The sequence below is a fragment of the Nelumbo nucifera genome, chromosome 3 (genome assembly GCF_055504915.1).
Source record: "Nelumbo nucifera cultivar China Antique chromosome 3, China Antique-T2T, whole genome shotgun sequence".
NCBI classification, from domain to species: domain Eukaryota; kingdom Viridiplantae; phylum Streptophyta; class Magnoliopsida; order Proteales; family Nelumbonaceae; genus Nelumbo; species Nelumbo nucifera.
This window is the reverse complement of record NC_142651.1, coordinates 26,656,029-26,676,570: the sequence shown is the minus strand read 5'-3', so window position 1 is coordinate 26,676,570 and position 20,542 is coordinate 26,656,029. Positions and strand designations below refer to the sequence as shown.

The 20,542-nt window shown below is 38.5% G+C and overlaps 2 protein-coding genes across 2 annotated transcripts; both read left to right on the top strand.

The window, feature by feature from the left end:
• Window positions 1–7,452: 7,452 nt before the first annotated feature.
• On the top strand, window positions 7,453–12,155 carry LOC104599431 (uncharacterized). Its single transcript, XM_010262003.3, has 3 exons — window positions 7,453–7,994; window positions 10,517–11,309; window positions 11,674–12,155. The coding sequence occupies exons 1-3, from the start codon at window positions 7,702–7,704 to the stop codon at window positions 11,848–11,850; spliced, it is 1,263 nt and encodes a 420-aa protein (XP_010260305.1). The 5' UTR covers window positions 7,453–7,701; the 3' UTR covers window positions 11,851–12,155.
• A 4,295-nt stretch (window positions 12,156–16,450) lies between these two features.
• LOC104594524 (putative aquaporin NIP-type) lies at window positions 16,451–20,342 on the top strand. The gene is made up of 7 exons (XM_088901314.1): window positions 16,451–16,573; window positions 16,768–16,934; window positions 17,168–17,389; window positions 18,863–19,060; window positions 19,374–19,435; window positions 19,581–19,804; window positions 20,031–20,342. The coding sequence occupies exons 2-6, from the start codon at window positions 16,818–16,820 to the stop codon at window positions 19,786–19,788; spliced, it is 807 nt and encodes a 268-aa protein (XP_088757440.1). The 5' UTR covers window positions 16,451–16,573; window positions 16,768–16,817; the 3' UTR covers window positions 19,789–19,804; window positions 20,031–20,342.
• The last annotated feature ends 200 nt before the right edge of the window (window positions 20,343–20,542 follow it).

Sequence of the window (20,542 nt, the reverse complement as noted above, 5' to 3'; positions counted from 1 at the left end):
CAGAATTTCAGTCTACTCCTTCACAAGCACCTCGAGGTTCTCGTTCTCTCTCTTTAGGACCACCTCGCGCTCCTCAAATTGCTTCTTCTTCGCTTCGAGATCCTCCTTCTCCATTATCAGCAGAGTCAATAGCTCCTTATCTCAAGCGTCTTTTTTCAGTTGATTGATCTCGCAACAAGCTAAGTTGAGCTCGGAGTGGGCATTTCGAGAGGATTCCTCGACTTCGAGAGCTCACTTCAAGTTCAGCTCGGACTGACAAGCCAAAGCATGGATAGAAGAGTTCACCTACCAAAAGAAGAGAACAAGCATAAGTATGAAGAAAAATCTAATACGAAACAATCTGAAGACTAAATATGTACCACCATGCAGTGCGTGGCCGCTTGGGCCCCGAGCTGGGAAACCGATAGGTTAGCCCAATGAGTAACCTCCTCATCAAACACCGTGTCCTTGCTCTTGAGAAGGCCAAACTTCAGAGTCAGAATGCTTCGGACTAAAGTATTGTTGCCCGAAGAGGTGGCAATCATCGGTATAGGCTAAGGCTCTAAAGAGGTGGTCTCCTCGAGCACGTGGGGTGAGGTGGCCTTGTTTAGGTCTTCCTCGACTAGATCAATCACGGGGGGGCTGTTCGGCGATGGGTGGATGTCCAGGAGAAGAGCTAGCGGCATCAGAGGTGGTGGTCTCGGTGTGAAGGCGAGCCTCCTTAGAGGCCCTCTTCTTCTTCCCCTTTTGCATGCTCCCAAAGAGCTCATCAATAGGGATGTCGTCCATGACAACTGCAACAAGTGATGAGCCAAATTAGATATGACACCGAAGTAAAAAAAACAAGAAAGAGGTTCAACAATTAGCGACCTACCAGGAGGGCTCAAACTGGCCTGCACGAGCTTCTCCTTGGTCATGAAGTTTTCAAACTTCAGGCGGAGCTTCGCCCAAGATCGGATCTCTTCCCTTGTCTTCGGGTCTAGTTTGACGCCGAGGTCCTGGATGGATACCCTCCAATGAGTCGGGAAAGGCCGCCCCTTGGTGTTACGGACCACAAAGTAGCGCCTCTTCCATGTCGGGACCTTGTTAGGGAGCTCGTGCAACAGCTTGTACCCAGGACGATGAGACATATAGTAACTTCGCCTGAGGTCAGGTAGAACACAGGACGAGTTCTTTTTGATGGAAAGGATTGAAGAGAAGATGTCGAGGTCTAGAGGTTGGTTGTAATCATGGAAAAGGGCAATGGTACCTAAGATGTTACAGATGGAGTTCGGATGTAGATGGTCTAGGGCAATGTCAAAGAACATGATGATTTCGACTATGAAAGAATGGAGTGGAAGACGCAGCCCAACTACGAACTGCTCCTCAAAGACCACGATCTCGTCATGACCGTGATCCCAAGGAAAGTTGCCTAAGGGAATGCTATAAACAAGATCATTGGGAAGCATATACTGAGCTACTAAGGAAAGGAGCCTGTTCGCCGTCATTGTGGACGGACCGAAGCTGTTTGGCAGGCAACCTCGCTATGAGGTGGAGGCCAACTTGCCAGAGGCTTCTCAGTCTCACTTAGGTGAGTCTTCCTCGGACGGATTAGAGTCCACATCCCCTGCCAAAGTGCCTACCTCGGTAGGATGAGGCTCCGCGGTCTACGCCGAGGTCCCACCTCAGCCCCAGCGGACTCGCCACTCCCACCTAAAAGACTATCTAAGCTAAGACTAGACATGTTAATAGAAAAGGCAATGGAACCGAAAGCAAAGGGAGATGAACTCACCAAACGAAGACCGAAAAGACCAAACGAAGATCGAAAAGAGCAACACGAGCTCAAGGACTTTAGATTCACGATTTTGAAGTGGAGAAAATGGGCCCTTCGGCCCCTATTTATAACCTATATATCCAGGAGTCAATGGTTGTGATTTGTACGATCCGACGGCTCCCATGGAAACCGGCTGCACACTAGCCGAGGACGAAATCGTTTGAGCGTGTTCTTTGATGTCCGCAGAGTTTATAAACAATGTGACATCCGTGCGTAGCTGAGACGCGATCTGGGTCACTTCCTGGTTGAGCCAAATGGTTAAACAGGTCCGACCAACGGTCTGACCTCCATATCGCCTAGACTTCGTGCCAAATCCACCTGGGCTCGTCATGAACTCCCCGCACCAGGTCAGGACCCCCGGCATGAGGAGTGGGGGGCAATTAATAGAGGGTGATTTGGCATGACCTACTAAGTAGAGGTCACGTGGATGCGATCTGCCCGAAGGATGACAACTCAGTGAAAAGTGCCCAGTCAGCAAAAGTTAGAGCTCGGGTATTCGGTCACCTTGGCACAAAACCACCTCGACATAGTGTCATCTCGGTGTAAAGGCATCTCAACACCTAATCCAGCTTGGGGCTCAAGACCTGGAATGACACATCATCAACTCCATAAGCTACCTAATGAACTCCAAACCTCACGGGATCACGCCGCATAACGGCATGCCTTATCCTCTCCATGCCCGGATTGGGCGGAGACGACAAACTCCTTAACTGATATGTTACTCCTCGACTAAAGTGAAAATTGATCTCATCTACTCAGGCTGAAGATCTCGGAACCATTTCATAAGACCCACAATGACTCAGCTATATAAGGTTAACAACCCCTCTAAAGCCCAAGTATATGCGATTGTTTACATTTAAGCATCGGATCGATATCCCTGGGTCTTCCACCTCGATCTCTCTAATCTCTGTTTCACAAATTGATCCAACTCAACACGCGAAGCACGTCCATACAACCTCCAGTTAAAAACTTCTAAATCGCGCATCATCAACTTTGTTTCCCACAAAATCAAATACCATGAATTCCAGGTACTTTTCATCAAACAATAAGCTAAGCTCCTTTCAATGTTTTGACTTGTAAACATCTTTTTAAGAGAGTCCTTATTAAATCATCATTATGACAAAGGTAGAATGGGCCCAGCAATCAGGGACACCGACCAATCAGTGAAAGACCCTGAAATCAGAATCTTTGTAAAAGGCTATAATCATTTGATATATGCTTTCTAATGAAGTACCCATCAAATGTTAGCCCATACCAACTCCCGTTACACTATTGTATAATATATACTACAAAGCTAAACACATGCTAAGCACATGCCAATTAATTCAGATATTTTTACAAGGAAAAGATCCTAAAGTTTTGTCCAATGGGGGCCCAAAATCATGTGTCAATGAGGCCCAAAAAGGGTTGATGTGTCACATAATGTCACAACACAATATATAAACATTCCTCATGCACATGTGTTGCATGTTATCCTTAATGATAAAAGGAAGATGTCGCTCTGTAAACACTACAACTCCACATTCCTTTGCAGATGGATGGATATCTTGGGTTATAAGAAAATGGCTTTAGCAATAAAATACTAAAAAAAAAAACAATAAATTTGAATTAAAAAAATGGAGTGGGCTTTGGGCCCATCCGAGGCTCACCAAATGTATGAGTATGAATAAGGGATTGCCACCTGCACATGAAGAAAAAGTGAACTAGCACATGAGCTCATCTTCCCCTGTGTAAGAAGACCAGCAAGGAAGCTGCAGCGAGACGAATGTTGTTCCATTTCAACTACTCCCTTTGCTTTAACATTAACATGTTTCCCGTTTTCTTCTTGGACCAACAGAATATTTGTGTAAGGGGGCTGACTATTTGAATCGATTCCTTCGAATGTGAAAATAGTCGTTTGCGTTTTAATCATGAAAAAGCTCTTATTGGTGGCTGTTAGATGTAGATGTAGTAGAGAAGCAGAAGAGAGGAAGAGATAAATCAACCAAAATTTATCTTTGCACACGGATAACCTTTAACTTTAAGCTGTGTTTGGTTTGAAATAAAAGGTAGGAAAACCTATACAAAACTTGTACAGGTTTTTCTACCTTTCCTTGCAAAGCAAACACATCCTTATGATATCGTAGGAAGATGGTGCTTACGAGCTTGGATTGGATCTGCAACCTATAAAACCAACATGGGCTTTCCGAACGTCCAAACCACTGCTCAAATATAAAACTACTTTCTTCAGAATACCCAGTGCTCAACCATCACATCACAGCTCAATTAATACAACATACCCCAAATGCAGAAGCCCTCCCACTCCCAAATGGATTCTAAAACAAGCTTCATTGGAGGGCTTCAGTTTAATTTGCTTGAGAGTTGCTTTAATTTCACGGATCCACTTTAAGGAAGCCACTAAAACAAGCCAATTTTCTAGTTGAGTGATGGCATACTTGGACTTTCTGGGCTTTTCAGTTTTCACTAAACTTAGCTTCTAGCAGTCTATGTGAGGCTCATCTTACAACGCCATAAACCGCTGTGTGAAGGGTCATGTTTAGCCTTAGATTTGATTTGGTTCAACCTGAACCAACACAATGTGGCTCAAACTTAAACCAATCCATCCCATGTAATACATCTAGAGTCAAGGTACAAATATTTCAACAATGTCACTGGGTCAGGTTCAGCACCTCTTCACGTCAACCTGAACCGACCCAAAACCTGATTTAAGGCCAACCCGATTAGCCTTAAACCCATGACCAACACTGGATTGACCAAAATATCCCCAGTGTACTGTCATTTTCGGTGATGGTTGGTTGATGAAGATGCCATTTTACCGAGAGGAGTGGCACTATTATGGGCCTCCTTAGTGGTGGATTAATTACTCTGTAATTGAGATGGTTATTTGGTATCCCTCGAAATATGGAGGCATACACGTGCACCTTGCCCTGTCCCCACCTCTTACAGTCTTATTCTGAGAAGGGACCTGTTACTAATAAAATTTTCCCAACAGGTTACTGAGCCGCATATGGGGAACTTTTCCTTTCTCATTGATATACAATTATAATGATTTGTTAGGACAGTGTTGAGCGTTTATTGGTAACAGATCTGAAATTCTGAACCCAATGGATGATATACTTAGATTTACTTTTTAATTTTTAATTTCAAGAATTGAATCAAATCATTTCTTGGAAAGGTATTACTATTACCCTCCAAAAGTAGCCACATGTCTTAACTCTTAATATTCAATAGATTCAAAAACCAATACGTATTGTACAATAGGCACCAATACTAATCAACATTAAACATTGCATATGAATCCATTAATTAAATGTGGTCATGTAATCACATAAAGTAAATAGATATAGATATGGTTGTGGGAAGATGGGTTCATAGAGAACGAGCCACATACATAATTTATTAATCACTCTTTCTGCCCCAGCTTCATTATTCTTGCCGACCATTACCATTAGATGGAATTCCCAAACAACCCCTAAGACCTAGGTCACATCTGCATTTTACTTTCTTCTCCATGGTCCACACTTATTAAATGGGAGTAGAGAATCAGAGAATCAACACTCACTTTCCCATGGGGCAGCCAAATAAGACCAAAATTGACTGATAGTAAAGTGGGTACTAACTTGATCGACCACATCAGACTAATTTGTGGTCGATGCAACCACAACTCCCCAAGAGAAAGAGTACAAATCCCTCTCTCAGCAAAGCCTTTGTATGTACCCAGCCTCAACTCTCTATCCTACTTTCTTATATCTAACAATTAACAAGCACGGGCAATCCGAACCACGGAGTAGGTTTTCTTTATTTGTAGTTAAGCTAGGGATGTTTGTTTATTTTATTCAGAAAATGCTATATTAAGCTAGGAATATAATCAAGTTAGATGACCCCATGTCTTCTTTTTTTTTTTAATTTATAGATCCAATTATTTAAATTAATGAAAGAGATTGTAGAACACTTGTTTGGGTCCCAAAATTGCCCCTACTCCCAGTTCAATTCAAAGAAAGAAAAAGTATAGAAAAAAATTCATAGTAAATAGGAAAAACAGGGCATATATTGTAAGGTGGGTCATATAGTTAACCCAAATTGTGGGTATTAAAAAAGGTGGGCTAGAAAGGCTAGAAGCTAATCAACCCTCTACATGCTATAAAGGTTTCCCATACAGAGAAGAAACCTCTTTAAACAAAATCACCCATTTCTACCACCTTGAGTGTCGGTGAAGCTGATAAAAGGAAAGAGAGGAAAACCATGAGCACTGGTGTCAAGGTTTTACTTTACATGGGTTACTAAGAATTGATGTGCCCCATTCAAATTTGTGACAATTATTGATACTAAGACCTAATTTTAATCACAATTCTTATGTGAATTACTACTCCCATGTACCAAAGCTGAACACCTTAACATCTCTCTGATCAATTCAACCCCATGGTGATGATGATGTTTTTGATAGATTTTATTTCATTTCTTAAGCTAAAAATATATTCAGCTAATTTTTTTTTATCCTTTCTTTGATCAAGGATTTCCATTAGTTTTCTATTTCAGGATATTTTTCTGTAAGATCCAATTAATATACACATAGCCAAGAGACAATCATGTTACCATTGCACCAAACGAATCAATAATATTGATTTCTAAGTTTGTGATTTATTCCAAACTTGCCAATGCCTCATTGAAAAGGTGTTTGTTGAGGGAGATTTTCTTTTTGTTTTTTATGGTTTATTTTATTTTATTTTTTTTGCAAGTTTTTTAACATGACCAGACTTTAGAAAATGGCAATTATATTCCCTAGTACCTGCAACTGATTTGCATATAGCTTCTCTATTGGCCATTGTCAAATGGGTGTATGCTACTAAAAATATTTCTATCTACACACATACCATTAAAATAAGAACAATATGAAGGGAGAAAAAAGAAGAAAGTGAAAATATTTAAAAGGGGTGGTGAATATGGTGATTGGGTCACATCCCTTTTTTATTAATGTGACACAAATTAATTCCCAAAAGTACTTTATTGAAAAGACAGAGTCTCTGATGTGGTTGTGGCGTAGACGCCTAGTTTATTATAATAAGTATTTGATGTGCCCAAATCAACTCCCTCTAGAAACAGCATCGATAAGTTCTTCTTATGCTTTCGACTTTAAAGTACTTTTCGTGCTAATCAAAATTCAACCTGGAGATCTCTGCTTTGGCTCAGAGCTTAGACTTCGGGATCAAATCTCGCTGCCAACATCCGTTGGGGTTAAGGGGATGGGAAGACACCCCATTCTGTAGCTCCACCAACCGGGGAGAAAAAAATCAACCTGGAGAAGAAAAATTTTGTAGCAAAAAAGGTAATGAAGCAAAATCACTTTACACCAAAGAAATTTTTTTCCTCACTTTTGTATACAAATAGGACCATTTCATTTGGGAGTTGGGACGATTTTTTTTTGATAAGTGATCACTCGTGGCTATACGATTTGATCATGTAATCGCGGGGGTTTCTTTAAAGTAAAATGGCCAAAATACCCCTGTACAGTTGGACAATTATTGTAAAAGTTTGCTGACTCGGTAATCGTGCTTGTTTGTCATTTTTATAGAAAATTGGGGGTGTTTATGTAAAATGAAGCAATCTAATCTAACCTCCCACTACCATAAATATGAGAAGATAAGAACAAAACTTCCACCCAAACGGAAAGTAGAAACCACCACTGTCGCTGTTCGCATGCCCGCTCGTCGAAACCGTTGAAAAGGCCGGTTATGACTGTTACTTAACGCCACACTCGCGTTCCTCTCCAGTCTCCACCCAACATCTCTCTCTCTCTCTTGTTCGTTTGCTCGCTTAAACTCTATTTTAACATTTCGAACGCCAGATTTTTCTCCAAGCCATCTCTGCTATCTCCCTCTTTTGTCTCGGTACCGTGCTTGTGAAGAGAGGTCATGGAGTCGGAGAGCCAGTTCTCCGGTGACGATTCCAGCCGCAACCTCGGTGCAAGTACTGTCAGGAAATCGGCCATCGTGAAACAGACAATTGAACTCATCCAGTCCGAGGATACAGAATCCAAAATTCAAGCGGCCAGAGAAATACGACGTCTCACCAAGACGTCTCAGAAGCACCGACGGCAGTTTTCTGGCGCAATTGAACCCCTTCTTTCCATGCTAAAATCTGACTCCCTCGAATGTAAAGAAGCTTCTCTTCTCGCCCTACTCAATCTCGCCGTCAAAGATGAGAGGTACATTGTTATTTCGTTATTTTTATCTTGTTTTCATCTTTGCAATCGTGTGATTGTTCTGTTTAAATTATGGATTGAATTTATTGGAATTCTAAGTATTTGTCAGTAATTCCATTAGTTTGAATTGTTTAAATCGAAAAACTGATGCTTTGTTGGTTAAGTAATGAGATTCCATGCCACCTAAGTGACTGTTCTTTGGTTCCGGTGCTACGCTTCGTTTTAACCTTTCCCCTTTTTCTTTTTCTCTTATTCTTTCTCTTTCCCCTGAATTTATCTTGTCGAATTGATTTCTTTAACTTTCGAGGCTTATCTTATAGTACGGAACAAAAAGTTAAGGATTTTTGGGATTTGCTAATTTCTTGAATTGGGTTATTCTAATCATGTCTGTTTGTTTAGAAGAAGCAAGTGGGAAGGAAGTAGGGAGTTATAAGAAATGTGTATAATTATGCAATTTGAATTATATGTGAAGGCAATTGTTTCTTCATCTTATTGCCATTTTTGGCTTAGCTATTGTATCCTTTTGCTCTTTCTCTGTTCTTTGGGGAGTGGTGCAGCGAAGCCCATACTCATACTCGTAATTTTAGGAAATCCATGAAGCTTCCCTTTTATTCATGAGAACAAATGGTATTTCTAGCTAATTGTGTTATTAGTGCACTTCTATAAACCGCCAACTGAAGGTGATAACTCTTCCTATATGTGAATCCAAGTCCCTTCCAAGGGAAATAGAAAGCTGTGTCGTACTTATCTGTGTCTAGCCTTCAACATATCCATAAATCAGATAAGACCTTATTATTGTATTTTCCTGCAGATGAGGAGGCTATTATAGTATGAAGGGACTGCAAAGTCATCTTTCTAGGTGATTGATTTATGTTGTGGAATTGGTTCATCATATTAATTTGGCAAGAACATTGGCTGCATAGGTTACATTCTAAGTTCAGTTGGCACCAATTTATGTGTACCAAGTTCTTGTGGTCAACACACAACCACTAATATTCGGAGACCATTTCAAGAAAAGAAACGGAAAGGAAATACTAAGATTGCTTATTTTTTCTCTCTACTATAGATGAGTAGGCAGTTGGTCTTTTATTTATATTTAGTTGGAATGGTGTACCTTAAGGCAAAGGTATAAATATGTGTTTGGATGACCTTAAGAGTTAAGGTTTGCTATCATCATCAAAGTGGTCCAATCGACCATGTTCATTAATCAAAAGCTACTTTGCTCAAAAGTTGAAAACGGTTTTGTGTTGCTTAAGTCAACGTTGTTTTCATGAATATGATGTAAAAATGTTCTAAGAGTTGTAATTTGCTTGACTCTGATATGGACCGTGATCAGATTTTAGGTTTAATATCAAGGAGGGCTTAGAGCAGTGGATCTCCTGTAGTTTTGGTTCTCTCTAATTCCATTCCTGTTTGTGTTCTTGTCATTTTAGCTACATTTTCTCCTTTGTCCATTTCATATTTCTTCTTGATGTCTGTTTCCTTTCTGGTAAAGCATATGTCTAACCTGGGTAATAAATTAGTTGACGAAACAATCTGCATAAGAGGACTATTCCATCATGTCTTCAGGGAAATATGCTTTTTTTACAGTATCTCTCCTCGTAATATTCAATATCAGAAAGTTCCTTATATACATATGTTTAGGAAATGTCTGGGAATGACTTTGGTGAGAATTCTTAGTGCAATCTTAATTAATGCATTTTTAATCAAATGTAAAATAAAAAATAATCAGTCTCAAAATTTCCTAGGGCATCATTTTTTGTTTCATTCTCAAGTCCAATTGTTTTTCTGTTGCATGTAACCAATGTAACAATTACAATTCACATACTGCTATTGGGCTATAATGATTAAGGAAAAATGAGAATCTTTGTTTATATGCTAACCATTTATTTTGAGCTCCATTTGTTATCGTTGGCTGCATAAGAAAGCAATGGCCCAATGAACTCTTCCTCTTTTATGAACTGGAGTCTAAATAGTTTTAAAAAGTCCTGTTAACATGGTCAAATACTTGTATCTTTCCTAAATTGGTTTAACATAGTGCAAACCTTTAGCAAGAAATTCACAATTTCTTATGACAGAAAATCTTCCATTAGGGTGGAGAAAGGTTTATGGATTAGAATGGATGGTTAGAATATCAGTAATAAAGTTTCCATGCAGAAGTTTACTAATTTTTCCATATGATTATTTTTGGAAGGGGTGAATATGATACTTGGTTAATGCCTTATCCTACCAACTGATGTTTATTTGTTCAGTAGCCCACCCAAACACACAATTTCCTGTTTAGATGGTTTAGGTTAAGGCTGCAGGTTGAAGCTGGAAGAACCATACATCAATTAATAGATTATCATTTATTGGTTCTTTGGAATATAGATTGGATTGCTATTGTTTAAGGGTTCTTTGCTCCTTTTAATGTGTTAGATGATATTCTTTTTCAGTACAGTGGTAGCCTTTGTCTCATTGGAACACAATCATATCTTCCTTGACGTTTCTCTCTACCCAATGTGATTTTCTTCTTTATATTACAGGAATAAGATCAAGATTGTAGATGCTGGTGCCCTTGAACCACTAGTCCTTCTTCTTCAGTCAAACAATTCAAATTTACGGGAGTATGCCACTGCAGCTTTGCTCACCCTCTCTGCGTCTGCCATCAACAAGCCAACAATAAGTTGTTCTGGCGTCATTCCTCTCCTAGTTGAAATCCTTAGAGATGCAGGCCAACAAGCCAAGATTGATGCATTGATGGCCATTTACAATCTCTCCACTCACCCAGGGAATCTCAGCATTATTCTTTCAGAAAAGGTCATCCCTCCTCTTGTTAACTTGCTTAAGAACTGCAAGAAATCTTCAAAAACAGCTGAGAAGTGCAGTGCACTTTTAGAGTCTTTGATGGGTTTTGATGAAGGGAGAACTGCATTGACATCTGAAGAAGGTGGAGTGCTTGCAGTTGTTGAAGTTCTCGAGAATGGATCTTTCCAAAGCCGAGAACATGCAGTTGGTGCTCTTCTGACAATGTGTGAGAGTGACAGATGCAGATATAGGGAGCCAATTCTTAGTGAAGGCGTCATCCCTGGTCTCCTTGAACTCACTGTTCAGGGAACACCAAAGTCTAAGTCAAAAGCACATACCCTGTTGCAGTTACTGAGAGAGTCCCCTTACAGGAGATCTGAACTTCAACCTGACACACTAGAGAATATTGTTTGCAATATCGTCTCTCAGATTGATGGTGAAGATTTAAGTGGGAAAGCGAAGAAGATGCTGGCAGAAATGGTGCAAGTTAGCATGGAACAGAGCTTGAGACATTTACAGCAGAGGGCATTGGTGTGTACCCCCTCTGATCTGCCTGTAGCTAATTGTACCTCCAAAGTTTCATCAAAATGATTGTTTTTGTTGTCACCTGTGTGGTTTTTCTACAGTGGAAAATATTTCTTTTTCCATAGTGAAGAAATAAGATAGCAAATATGCCAGTCCAGGCCATGGTGGTATCTAGTGACTGGTAATTGTCAATATATAGGGATTACCTGGGTATTTTCTTCTTTTGTAAAACAATAGCTGTTGTATTAAATGTTTTACAAATGGTAAAAGGTCTACTGTTTACTCTTTTGAATTCTATCACTACTTTGTCCTCTTCATGATCCCAAGCATCCAGCCAATGAGCTAATTTTGTTCAACATTATTGATCCAGTTCGTTGCTTTACATCAAAGCCATGGTCACTTAGAGGCAGAGCAGTTATCCTCTCATATGGAGAAGGTTCTTTACATGCACATTGTATCATCAAGCAACCGGGGAACACAACAGTTTAGATGTGAACCTGATATGATAAGCTTACGGTATCTTTGCCCCAAGGAGAATGAACACTAATACCATCAGTATCTTCTTTTCACAGTTGAGATTTCATGTTAATGTGGGTTCTGATGGAAAATGACTTGGATATAAGAATGCCACTCTGGAGTAGTAGCCATGAAAGATCACTTTATTTGGATACTTGGAACCTTTGTTGCTCAAGTACTTACAGTTCGTTTGATTTCTATACTTTTTCTATTTTCTTCAGGGAGTTTAATTTTTATTACTGAGGAAAGAGTATCACATGTACAACTGTGACCAAGTACAATGAGATGTTGTGCAGCACTATGGTTGTAATGTCACCACTCACCAGTATCATAGAATTATCAGCAATGCTCAAAAATAACTTGAAAATCTAGAGTGAAGAAAAAGAGACATCTCTGAAGAGAGCTTTATAACTGCCATCCAAGACCAAAGAATGCCAATTATCTTGTTTTTTAGGGCATCTACTGAGCTAGTCTTGTCTTTGAATATCTTACCTCTGTGCAATCTTCTCATTCCATTATCACCCAAATGATTGCAGCCAGTGTGGAAGACCATAATAATCTGCCTCTTTTTCTCAATCCAGACTAGTGCCAGCACCATACCATAAGAATCTGAATAAGAGTCTCTGGGGAGCTCCAAGTAAGGTGAAATATCTTAAAGATATAATGTCATAATCCAAGTCATGATGATAGGTCAAGGTGATCCATTTTGTTAGGCCTTTTTCTGGGTTTGGTTCTGCATATAGCTTCGCAAGCTGAGCTTGGTAGGGTTACATATGTTGCAAGAAATGTCAACTAAAGTTCACAATGGTCTTGACTCTTCACCAACTTCTTGTGCATATTCTAGCACCCAATGATCCCAATCCCATTAAAATCTTGTTTCTGGTTAATATAGTTATATGCTCATTCTATTCAAACAAAAACTTTTAGGCTCCATTTGGGAAGAATGCAAATAAAGTACAAATATAAATATGTAGAGTGCAGTCTGGTCCATGCAAATGCAAAGTTTGTTTAGTTTTGCATTAATAAATTATTTTCTTGCCAAACGATTTTTAGTTGTAATGGGTGCAAACAGGAATCCAGAGGTCGAAATTTAATTTCTTTTGTTTGTCTGAGAGGAGTGAAATGGGAGGTAAAATGATGTTGTCCCTAATTTATATGAGAGAAGATGAAAAGAGGAAGTTGGTGGTTTTGAAGAAGTAAAATTACTTTGATCCGCACTTCGTAGGAGAGAGAAAAAAATGTAGGTAGGCGAAAGGTGGTACAAAATTCACAGAAGTTTCTGGGATGTAAATTCCGCACTGCTGATGAATGCAAATGAAACAAAAAATAGTACAAGTTTTGTCATAGACATGGGGAAAATCAATAGGAAAATAATATTTTCCTAATTTCAAGTGCAACGTTTAACATATTGACATCTATGCATACCAAACGTCACCTCTTCTTTCTGAAAAAGAAACAGAGGAAAAAATATGAAAACCAGTTGAATCAACCAACAAAGAAACAAAAGAGCCAAAAGTCTCCGGTGCAAACTAGAAACAGGTGAAACCCTTTAAATCCATACCTGATCTCTCTGTATGAATCATAGAGTTTTTTGGGGGGTTTATCTGAGTGCAGAAAATGGATTTTATTTACTGTTTAGTAAAGACTCCATTTATCATCAATATCTCTGCCGCTGTTAATTAATGATTCACAAAACTTGAGTCAATATGAACTGGAGCTACCCGATGCAAAACAGTTTTTTTCTTTTTTTTTTGCTTAATTTTTTTATTTTTTATTTTGGGTAATAAACGTAACTTGTAATAAGAACCCAATGGATATTCTAATGGTTAATACATGCAACTCATAATGTCTGAGCTAAAATCAAGGAGTGTAGCTCAGTCCAACAAAATAAGTGGCTGAGGTCAATTAGATTAGTTATGTTCTTCAATATGTACAAGCATCAAGTTTCATGAATAATTTCTGAAATCTGGAACTATATCCTGGATTTGTGATATTGATCATCATCTGTAGGTTGTGGTCTGGGCTTTTGCCACGTATTGGATATTTGAAAGCTCAAAACCCACCATAGGCATAGGATTTGATTGGGTCTCCACCAAAAATAAGCATCAATTCTTGATTTTCCACCATCCGGTTTATGCATTGAAGTTCAATAAAACTTTTCTCCACCCATCAAACATTGGTAGCAACCACACATAGTTGAGAATTTTGGTCACTCTTAAAAGAGGATAATGACTGATACATATGCCAATAATGACACAGACTTGCGAATCACTATTGACACCTTCAATCTGCTAAACTTTTAAGACCCTTAATCCAATTTACTACAATGGTCACCCTTGAGTCAATGATGATGCAGAGTCCTCTTAGAACTGCTTCAACCACCAAGCAGAATGTGGTACAGTTTTCCTTGCCAGTTCTGAATGAAAACGTATGCATCTCTTGTTAGGTTTGTGCTGGTTGGGTCTCTCTTAAGCCGTGTTTGAAAATCCTTAGCCTGTGTTTATTTGCACTGCAAATTGAACCAGATACAAATGTTGCACTCAGTTTAGTTTTGCATTTGTTTATTTGTAACTATGATTTGCACTTCTTCCTGATACAAATTTTTTTTTGTTCTCATTTGCACCGATTGGAAGTGCAAATTTTTTTTCACAAAAACTGATGCAAACTTTGCGCCACTTCTCTCCTACATCAACTTTCTCTCATATAAAGTGAGATAACATCATAATGCTTCTTATCTCATCTTAGATGAATAGCCCTCTTCCTACCTTCATTCTCTTTCAAATCGGTTGATGGTATACATAATTTTACTTGTCACTAAGAAATAAAGATAAAGCCAAATCTGAACCGAATATACAAGTAGAAATGAAATTTACACCGCCAACAAACTGAGCTTTAAGAACTTTGCCTAATTTTCTATTTCTCTCTTATTTTCTGTTAAATGAAACATAAGGATATATGTGAAAATATGGAGGCGAAAGAGATGATAGAGAAAGATGGCTGAATATGTGGTGGTTAAGTGAAAAGAGAAGAATATGAATCTTTCAAAGGCTCTAGAATATTAAAGTAACTAATCTATTCAAAAGAAGATAACGGGATGATGGAGAATCCAATGACACTGTCGTGTCCAAACTCAACCAGTGGTAATGAATTTATGTCTCCAGGAAGTGAAAGAAGGGACATTACATAAATGATGCTTATCCACCTTCGGACAGGTGATTTCAGTAGGTAAAGAGTTTGACTTGAGACAAGGGAACAAATTCATATATGAAGCAGCGTTGTCAGGCCCAGATTGGCTCTGATGGTCCAAGTGGTGATCCACTGAGAAAAATAGTGAATTGGGTGGTCTGACAACTTCCCTTCCAATAAGTCATGGGGAGTAAGAAATTCAGACCAATTGACCACTATAGGCTTATCTATATCAGCCAATGGTAAAGTCAAAGTAAGAATTTACAAGGCAGCAGAAAATTGAGGTTAGCCTGGGCCTAGGCCCAAATTAAGCCCTAGAAAGTAAAGACTAAAAACCATTAAGCTTTGTTTTATTGAGTATGATTTCAAAAAGAAAAAATAAGCTTTCATTGGTTTGGAGAGGACACAGACTGGTCCAAACTTGATTAGTCTTCAGAATAGTTTGACTCTATCTTATGTTTTAATCTAGAACAATAGGTAGACACTCTAGCTAGCTCATAAATGTCTATCCAATAGAGATGCAACTTAGGCGGGCTTGGGTTGGGATTTTGTCAAATTTTGGATAGACCCGGCCCTGAAATCTGGAAGTAGTAATAAAACCCTGTTCTGAAGTCTGAAGGACCTCATTTTGCATTGCCTATGACCAGGCCTACTGTGCATTGCCTCACCACGCAATGCAGTAGAAGAGGAATCAATGGAATCTACCACCAAATTGTGGACGCCAATTCAAGAGGAGCAAATTTGTTTTGAATTTCTTGCAGAGGAAATGAAGCAGCCATTGGAAGTAATGACTTGCACCTTCAACATCTTTTGGATGAAATATTACAAGGTTAACATTTATTTTTTCATGGCAGGATTGTAACTATGGTACGGTGGATCGTAATATTGCATGTTATATTTGATCATTTAAAAACAAAATCCACTAAATCACGGAGAGATGTTTCACTCTCACTGAACCATCCATGTCCAGGGATCATGAGCTAAAACATCACCTTCTCCTAAGAGCTAAAACTAGGAGAGCTAGCTAGCTCCAAAAATTATTTAAAAACCGATCGACCAGGTCGTCTACTTTCCAAATCCGGCCAGCCGATGTCTATGGAGTGATCTCTTAGCCTTAGCTAGTTAGGGTAGGGACCCTTTGAAGTTTGAATGAATAATATTGGTGGATCCAGATTCCAGACCTTATGCATACCGATGTTTCAGGGGAAAGCCCCTGAGAGTCACAGCTTCACACTCAACCATACAAAATTATTAAAAAAAAAAACAAAAGCTCCTATTTGAATTTTAGGTGGTGATTGAAAATTTTAGGATCTAACATTCCATCTTGTGGGACATTTGTCATTGAACCATCAGGTGGAACCAGTCTTGATGACAGGGAATCAAAAAACTGTTAATTAGAGACGTTTTCTGTTTACAGATCTATTATATCATTGGGCTAAACAAAGTATAAATACAAGGGGCCCATTTTGGATTGGATTAGTCATTACTCGTTAGCGTGGTGAAACGGTCGTCAACCCACCCATCTGGGTCATTGTTTCTTCTTAGACCTGTGATCTGATCGAATACAGGTATGTATGTCATCAGTTGCTATTTACTCATCTGGACTACTTCAAAGGTACAATTGAATTAATCCATCATTATTTTCTTGGAAAAGCGTAATTATATAATTAAGACCTGCATGAACAGCCACCATTAATTTATCTTCTCGTTTCCATTCAAGACCGGATAAAGTTATCTCCTTTTTATCTTTAATAATCTGCAGACAGAGAGACAGACAGAGAGAGAGAGAGGGTGGGATAATATAATTAGACAATGGCGGATGAAATAGAAATCACAAAGTTGGAAGAAGGTTCATATAGTCCTTCAGTCGGCGGCCACAAGATCCCTGAGTTTTGCGCATCAGGGGCTGTCGTAAGCCTCATACAAAAGGTATTTACATTATATTAATAAGATGATGATACAATTTTTGAAAAGCAAAGAAAACTAGCTAGAAAAGGTTACGTACGTATATCAGTCTGTATAGTAGTTGTACTGTGCCTGCATGCATAGCTTTCTTTTTCTCTCTAAAATGTAAAATCTAATTAGTTTTTGAATCATGCATGCAATTAATTAAGCCGATCGATCGACTGAGTTATCATGCATCATCTTTGTCTCATCTTTAGGTGATAGCAGAAGTTATTGGGACTTATTTTCTTATATTCGCCGGCTGCGGGGCTGTGGCCATCAATAAGATATATGGGTCTATCTCATTTCCAGGGATGTGTGTGGCATGGGGTTTGATAGTTATGGTGATGATTTACGCCGTCGGACATATCTCCGGCGGCCATTTCAACCCAGCAGTCACCATCACTTTCGCCATCTTTCGAGGCTTCCCTTGGGCACAGGTCCTCACTTTCTCTTTCATTCTCTTAATTTCCCTTTTCCTTCTTATTGGCTGCTTCAGGATTGATTTGGGCAAACAAAATACAAGACAATATCTGCAAACAGCAACCCATTTTAAAGGTTTAGCAGTTGAGACTTCTTCAGGCATGTTAGAGCTTCTAAAACTTCTTAAAGCTAAGAGGTTTCCTTTGGGGGAGTTTGTTGCAATTTAACCTCTTCAGTCTTCACAGATTATATGAACCATTTATTAATCAAGACAATCGGATTTGATCCAATTAAGGGTGTCAATGGACCGGTTTTGGATTGGATCCCGCCCAGTCCAAACTCAATTTGGACGGATTGAACAGACCAACAAGATATATTGGATTGGACCAATCTGGACCAAAATATTTATTATATTGGATTGGACCTGGTCCGTCCATAACAAATTTATATTTGATTGGATTGGATTAACCCAATATATAGTCCATTGATATAAGATAAGAATATATGTGTCAATGGACCGGGTTTGGGTTGAAACCAATCTAAATCAAAATGAATTTGAATAGATCGGATGGTCTAGACATTGAATTGGACCGGTCCAAATTGGTCCAAAACATTTATTGGCTTGGATTAGACCTGGTCCATTTATAATGGACTCACATTGGACTGGACCAGATTGGACCAAATCTAATCTAATTGACACCCCTAGATCCAATCACACCTGATTATACTTAACATCTATAATTACTTAAGATAATAACAACTTAGAACTTCGTTTTTGATAATATAACCTTTGAAAGTAAAATCATCATCCAAGCCTTATCCCAATTATATATGTGAGTGCGCTACATAAATCCTGTTTATCGGTTCTATGAAATTTAAAAACAAGTGTTTTTAATTAAAAATGAATATTTTATATAATACCTATGAAATTTACCTTTTAAACACTAAAAACAAAAAGACATTTATATATAATTGGTCCGGGTCTTAATTGATTTGACTAAGGTTTTTAAAATCGAACCGGACAATGAACCAGTCAGGGATCCATTTCCCGGGTCGAATGGTTTGACCAAGGTTTTTAAAATCGAATCAAACAATGAACCAGTCAGCGGTCTGTTTCCCGGGTCGAACGGTCTGATCGTTCAAACCGAACAGATGGCCCATTTTAACAAAAAAATTAAAAAACCATCAAAACCGTTGGACGGTTTAACAGTCCAAGTCAGCGGTTTACTGACCCAATCAACTGTTTTTGACAAAATAACAATTCTAGGTAAAATGAAACCGATCACCTGACCGGTTCCCAGTTTTTCCGATCCGATTTTCAAAATCATGGGTTCGACAATAAGAAAAATTATTAATCAGGACGGACAACAAAACAAACCCCAGAGCAAGAACCAACAACAAACCCGACCATTGACATCTCTAAAACGGGATGTCTACTCCGTGTATCTTTATTCTATATGAACAATTAAGCAATCTAATTATACGTGCAGGTGCCCATTTACGTTATGGCTCAGGTAGTAGGATCAACATTTGGAAGTGCCACATTGTATCTGCTGTTTCCCGTAAAACCTAAGGATTATTTCGGAACTCTTCCTGTAGGATCTGACATCCAATCTCTGGTCCTTGAGATTATCATTAGCTACCTCTTGATGTTTGTCATCTCAGGTGTTGCGACTGATGACAGAGCGGTCAGTACAGTAGCTCTAAAGCTTTAGTAGTTAACAGAATCTTTTATTCATCTTTTTATCATTTTCAGTTGGGTTAGAGTTTATTGGCAAGAACAAATTAATTTTGGATTCATGCATGCTTAATTAGAAACATAAGTTTCAGTATCACGAAAAAATCTGTTTGGATCTAACTTCTTGGAAAGGAATTAAAGTTTAGTCACAGCAAATTTAGTTTCTCTTAAATTAAGCTTAAATTTTAATAAGAGACCCTCTAAGCTTTTTTTCGATCTTCTACGTATACTTTTTTTTTTTCTTATGAAATTCTTTTTTGCAGATTGGAGAACTTGCAGGGATAGCAATCGGAATGACAATACTATTAAATGTCGTTATTGCTGGGTAATTCAATTCATTAATTCTCATTCTCTAAGCACTTTAATTAGTAGTTAAAAAGTCATACATACATACATACATATATATATATATATATAGCACTTAGATTTATACTTCATTAGCATAAATCTACTGTCCATTTAATTTGCAGGCCGGTATCTGGAGCATCAATGAACCCTGCTAGGAGTCTTGGACCTGCCATTGTTATGCACCAATATAAGTCTATCTGGGTTTACATAGTGGGGCCAATTGTTGGCACTATTGCTGGAGCTTTTTCCTATAATTTAATAAGGTTCACAGACAAACCTCTGCACGAGCTAACCAGAACTGGATCATTGCTCAGGAGTATGAGAAAGTAATAGCTATTACTATTAGGTAGGTTTAATATATCGATTGCTCTTAAGGCACAGTTTGAAAGGAATACAAATGTAAATATGTAAAGTGCAAAACCTTATATTTTATATTATTTTTCATGTATTTGTAGTGTCTATATTTGCATTTGAACTCTTTTCAAACTGAGCCTAATACTCTATTTTCCACACAATCCTTCAATTATTCATTTCCTTTTTAATTTTAACATTTTCTTTATTTGGGTTTGCAGTGGTTATTGTTCATGCTCTTGCTTCCAATCACGGATGAATGCATCGTAGCTCAAACCACCTTGATCAGCTCCATGGGAGATGGATGCATTATTCTCCATGTATTAGCTAGTCCAATTTATTTGTGCATTCAGACGAATATCCTACTATGGGCCCGGCCAATCAGGAACTTGGGTTGGGTTACCATGAAATAACCTAAACAATGTAGCTTGGTTTAGGTATGAGGCCTTGGCCAACTTGACCCAATCCAAACTCTACATGTCTTCTTCATATTTGTATGTTCAACAATTTTAAAATTGAAGGCAAAAATTTTGTAATTGTGTGATATAGCAATATAACTTTGTTTAGAAGTGTAAATTGGACTGGATTTGGTCCAACCTGATCCAGTCCAATGTGAGTCCACTTACAAATGGACAGGACCCAATCCAATCCAAATCCAATACAAACCAAATCCAATCTAATCCATTAAAATGTAAATGGACTAGATTGGATCCAATCTAAACTGAATAAAATA